This window comes from Melozone crissalis, unplaced genomic scaffold (genome assembly GCF_028551555.1).
Source record: "Melozone crissalis strain CALT ecotype California unplaced genomic scaffold, PUWL_Pcris_2 ptg000198l_1, whole genome shotgun sequence".
Taxonomy (NCBI): domain Eukaryota; kingdom Metazoa; phylum Chordata; class Aves; order Passeriformes; family Passerellidae; genus Melozone; species Melozone crissalis.
In genome coordinates, this window is record NW_026535962.1 from 1696338 (window position 1) to 1701468 (window position 5131).

Sequence of the window (5131 nt, forward strand, 5' to 3'; positions counted from 1 at the left end):
TTTACGTTTCAGAAAGGCAAACGTGTGCCCCAGGGCAGGGTGAGCTCTCACATGCCTGCAGGCTTCTGCCACCAGCACAACCCGCAGGTATCTAACTGGGTTATGTGAAAGGAAAAATGAATCAAATTCAGCCAAAAAGGGGCAGGTCACATCCCTCTGGACAGCCAGGTTGTGCAGCAACAGTGTCACCTGGCCCTGGACACAAAGCTCCTCCACAGCTCCCAGTACAAACCCATTGCCCAGGGCCCAGGAGCATCCCCATGGCCCAAAGCTGCAGCGCCAGCAGCGAGAGGTGATGCCAAAACACGGGAAAGAGAAAAAAACCTAACAAATATCCACGAGCTTCAACCAGCAAATTCCACAGCACGGGGCTGAGGATGAGCCGACCCCAGACCCGGCAGGGGTCACTGCCAGCCGCGACAATGCCAGCACAGGGCCCGGACACCCGGGAAAGTCACCCCGGAGATCCCGCACACGGAACCGGCCCCGGCCACGGAGCCCTCCGGACACTCACAGCCCCAGTGCCGCCATCCGCAGCACCGGCACGGCAGCGCCCTGAGGCCGGGGGCACCGGGGCAGCACCCAGACAGCCCCAGGGTCACTGTGCCCTGTGCCCTGCCAGCCCACCGAGGGCACGCAGCCCCAGCAGCTCCGGTGGCACCGAACGCTCAGCGGCGCCCAGGTCACACCCGCTCACAGCCCGCTCGCTGCAGGCTCCCATCCCACCGGGATCTCCCAGCTCGGGGCACAGAGCGGGGACAGACCCCCGGTGTCCCTCGCAGCGCTGCACCCCGGAACCCCCGGCACCCCTTGTCCCGCAGTGCTGCACCCCGGAATCCCCGCACCCTCTGTCCCGCTGCAGCCCAGAGCGCATTCAAACCCTTCACTGCCCCCAGCCCCACAGCTCCCGCTCCCCTCCCGGCCCGCAGCCGCCTGCCGGAGCCCCCGGTTCGTCCCCCGTTCCTCAGCCCCGGGCCGCGCTCACCTGAGCAGGCTGGACAGCGGGTGCCCCACACCGACGCTCCCGCCGCTGCCGCCGCCACCGCCCCCCGCGGAGCCGCCGCCGCTGCCGCCGCCGCCACCGGAGCCGCCGAAGCCGGAGCTGAGGCGCTTCCCCGAGAGCAGCTTCTCCACGGCCGGGAGGTTCCCGGTGCGAGCGGCCTCCAGAAGCTCCTGCTCCTTCCCCATGGCCGGCGCGGCCCGGCCCGGCCGCCCGCGCGACTTCCGGGGCGGGGCCGCGCCTGGCCCGGGGGCGGGGCCTGAGAGGGCGGGGCCCGGTGGGCGGGGCATGGGCGGGGTCTGAGGGGATGGGCGGTACGGAAGGCGGGGTTTGTGTAGGCCCCGCCCCCGAGCGCTGCCCGCAGTCCCTCAGCCGCGCTCGTTGTGGGCGGATCTGGGGGGGCTTTCCCTGCGGGGCCCGGGCAGCGGGGCCGCTCTAACGCCGTGTCCCGGCGGCTCGGAGCGGGGCCGGTCGGTCCGAGCGCGGGGTAAGGCCCGCACAGGCCCCCTCTGCAGCCCCGCTGCCATGGCGACAAGCCCGGCCCCGCCCATCCCCTCGCGGCGCCCGTAGCTTGCGTCATCAGGACGCGCCGTTGGTATGGCGACATGCTCCGCCTCCATCGCGGCGGCCATAGAGTGCGTCATCAGGCTGCGCTGCCGAGTCGCTGTTGCCGTGGCAACAGGCACCGCCCCCCGGCGGGGCGCTCGCAGTTTTGTCATCAGAACGCGCCGTCTCGTCTCCGTTGCCATGGGTTCAGACGCCACCGCCCCCTGCGTCGCCGGTAAATGTGCGTCATAACGAGCCGTCGCGCATCACCGTTCCCATAGCGACAGGCTCCGCCCCCTCAAGGCGGCCGTAGTGTTACGTCATCGGGAGGCGCCGCGGGCGCGGCCATGGCGGACCCGGCCCGGGACGCGCTCGGTGCCGCCGCCGCTCCGGAGCCGCCCCCGGGCTCCTCCCCGCCCGGCACCGGCGATGGGGCCGCGGCCGCGGGGGAAGCGGCGGCCGCGGAGGGCGCGGGAGAAGGAGAGGTGGGCGAGGCCGGCAGCGGCGGCGAGCTGAAGGCGGAGGTGGCGGACGGGGAGGTGAGGCGGGAGCGGGAGCGGGGCCGGGCCGGGCCGCGGGGCCGCAGAGCGAGCGCTGCCCTCTGGCGCAGGTGCGGAGCGCGGACGGGGAGGCGGCGGACGCGGAGGAGCCGGGGCTGCAGGCGGGGGCGGCCAGGAAGGTGAAGCTGGAGCTGAAGGAGCGCAAGGAGAAGAAGCAGAAGGTGGACGAGGACGAGATCCAGAAGATGCAGTGAGTGCCGGCGGCTCCGGGGATCGCGGCTCCCCCAGACTCCCCTCCCGGCCCGCCCCTGCCGGCCCTGGGAGCGGCTGGGAACGATGCTGTGCCCCGCAGGATCCTGGTCTCCTCCTTCTCCGAGGAGCAGCTGAACCGCTACGAGATGTACCGGCGCTCTGCCTTCCCCAAGGCCGCCATCAAACGGGTGAGGAGCGCCGGGAGCCCGAGCTCAGCCCGTCCCGAGGGGCCCCAGCTCAAATCCCCCCATCAGGAGCCGCTCCTGCCGCGGCCCCGAGGGGCGGGGAGGGCCCCGCTCTGATGTCCCCGCCTGTCCCTGTCGCAGCTGATCCAGTCCATCACCGGCACCTCGGTGTCCCAGAACGTCGTCATCGCCATGTCGGGCATCTCCAAGGTGTTCGTCGGGGAGGTGGTGGAGGAAGGTGAGTGGCAGGGGAGGGGCCCGGGGTGAGCTCCCTGCCTGGAGCAGGAGGAGGAGCAGGTTCTCCGTGGTTCTCCCTCCCAGCAGCAGCTCTGGCTCAGGGCAGGGCCTGCTGCAGCTGCCACAGCCCCTCTGCTCCCCCAGTGCTGCTCAGCAGAGGAGCTGGGCTGGCAGCTCTGTCCATCCCAGAGCAGCTGCAGGGGCAGAGGGGATCCCTGAGCTCCAAACCTGCCCCAGGCTTCCCCTGTGGGACAGGAGCTGAGCCGGGGGGGGATCACAGCCCAGCCAGCCCCAGGGCTCTGCGCTCATCCCTTCCCTGGATCCAGAGCTCCCCCCTGCCTGAGGGTTCGGGCTCTGCGCTCATCCCTTCCCTGGATCCAGAGCTCCCCCCTGCCTGAGGGTTCGGGCTCTGCGCTCATCCCTTCCCTGGATCCAGAGCTCCCCCCTGCCTGAGGGTTCAGAAGCTTTTTGTCCTCTGGGACTCCTGGCAGGGGGAGGAGCAGCTCCATTCCTGCCTCAAAGCCCAACACAAACGTTACCTGTTCCTTTCAAAGCTGCAGCAGGGGGTGGGCAGAGCTCAGCTGGCCCCTGCCCTGAGCTCTGTCTGTCTGTGCAGCCCTGGATGTGTGTGAGAAGTGGGGGGAGCTGCCCCCCCTGCAGCCCAAGCACATGAGGGAGGCCGTCAGGAGGCTCAAGGCACGGGGGCAGATCCCCAACTCCAAGTACAAGAAGATCATTTTCCACTGAGGGAGGCTGAGAGGAGCTTCCTGCGGGACCTTCCCACGTGGAATCCTCCCCAAGGCCCCTCTGGGCTGGCCTGGGGGACTCAAGGATGTTCCTGCTGTCCCTGCCCACCCTGGGCAGAGCTGGAGCCACCCTCAGCCTGGACTTTGGGGTCTCAGCAGAGCAGGGAGAGGAAATGCAGGGGCTGCAGAGCATTTCCTGCTGGCCCACATGTGCCACCTGTGCCCAGGTGTGTATGTTTGGCTGTTTTTGTACATTAAACTTATTCTTGTGTTCATAACCTGTCTGGGATCTGCTCTTTGTGTGACCCAGCCTGGTCCAGGGCTGTGCTGGGAGCTGGAACAGCTCAAGTCAGGGTTCAGCTCTGCTCCCAAATCCAGGAGCTGCCCAAAAATCAGCAGTGTTGGGATGGAGGGAGAGGGAAAAACAGGAAAAGAGAGCTGAGGCTGGAAGGAGGTTAATGAGTTTAATTCTGCTCCTGGTTCATAGAACCAATAAATCAGTGGAAACAAACTGCAGCAAAGTTGCAATACTGCCTAAAATTCAGATTTAAATTCAAGTTCAGAGTTGCACATTCCCCCCTCCCCTTCCAGGGGCCCTGTGAGAGCTGCTGAGGCCACGTGCTCTCCATGGCCCCTGTGCCAGGCAGGACTCCCTGGGCTCTCACTGGAACAGAGGAAGAATCCTTAAATAAGAGGCTCCACAAAGTAAACTTTGATATTTACAATCTGTGGGGACCCAGGAGGTTTTGTCCTCCCACGTGTGTGGGTTTTGGGTTACAGTCCTTTTTACTGGGTCTTCAGAGCAAAGGAAATGCTTGACTTCTTCACCAAAACCCATGGACTGAAGTTGGAATTCTTCACCAAAACCCATGGACTGAAGGAGCTGGAGTAGGAATTTGCTGTAAACACCCTGGCCCCAGCTGTGCTCAGCCTGCACACGTGGGAGGAGCAGTGGGGCCCTGCAGGCTGGGCAAACCCTTGGCAAAGCCTTCCCATACTCACACAAAATGTCATGAAAACTGGAAAAAGCAGAAGGGAGAAACCTCCCATTTCCAAGCAATTAATGAAGAAAAAGCAGGAACACCGTGGCATTCCACCCCAGGCAGGTAGAGCTCAGAGCTCTTGTGTTCCCCCACAGGGACAGGGAGCAGCACAAAGTTTGGTGAAACAAAATCCAAATTCTGCTCGTGGGCAGTTCCTCACAGGGAGCTGCTCCACATGGGGGTGTTCAGTGATTTCCTTTTGGGATCGGGGCTGGCAGGTGGTTCTGGGCTCCCATCCCAGCCCTGCTGAAAGATTCCACCCAGTGCTGGAAACCCCACAGCTCCTCCTCCCCAGTGGGGAACTCAGGCACACAAAGCTCTGAGGACAAAGTGCATCCCAAAAACACCCAGGTCATCTCCTGAGATTGAAACAACCTCCCTCACCCCATTATTTGATAGTAAAAATTGAAACAGTGCCTTGTAAGGAATTAATCCTGCACCAATAAAGCCAAACATTGTGGGATGAAGTGGACTGGACTGAGTCTCATACACTGCATCCATCTCTACATAAGGAATTACTGGTGGGAAAGGGAATCTGAAGGAACTTCTGTACTGTCCTGCCCCTGTTCTTGTGGGAATAGTGAGCTGTGTGCCCTCACTGCACGGTGGCATCCCAGCCCTG

The 5131-nt window shown here is 64.4% G+C and overlaps 2 protein-coding genes across 5 annotated transcripts in view; one reads left to right on the forward strand and one right to left on the reverse strand.

Annotated features, from left to right (window-relative positions):
* Window positions 1–1188, reverse strand: part of ANKS1A (ankyrin repeat and sterile alpha motif domain containing 1A) — a 71197-nt gene extending 70009 nt beyond the window's left edge. For all 4 annotated transcript variants that reach the window (XM_054293962.1, XM_054293961.1, XM_054293959.1 and 1 more), the window contains exon 1: window positions 986–1188. In XM_054293962.1, coding sequence (XP_054149937.1) covers window positions 986–1188 — 203 coding nt within the window. The remainder of the gene's footprint in view (window positions 1–985) is intronic.
* Window positions 1189–1893: 705 nt separating this feature from the next.
* TAF11 (TATA-box binding protein associated factor 11) lies at window positions 1894–3747 on the forward strand. Its single transcript, XM_054293964.1, has 5 exons — window positions 1894–2085; window positions 2157–2296; window positions 2399–2486; window positions 2625–2721; window positions 3337–3747. The coding sequence occupies exons 1-5, from the start codon at window positions 1894–1896 to the stop codon at window positions 3465–3467; spliced, it is 648 nt and encodes a 215-aa protein (XP_054149939.1). The 3' UTR covers window positions 3468–3747.
* Window positions 3748–5131: the final 1384 nt, after the last annotated feature.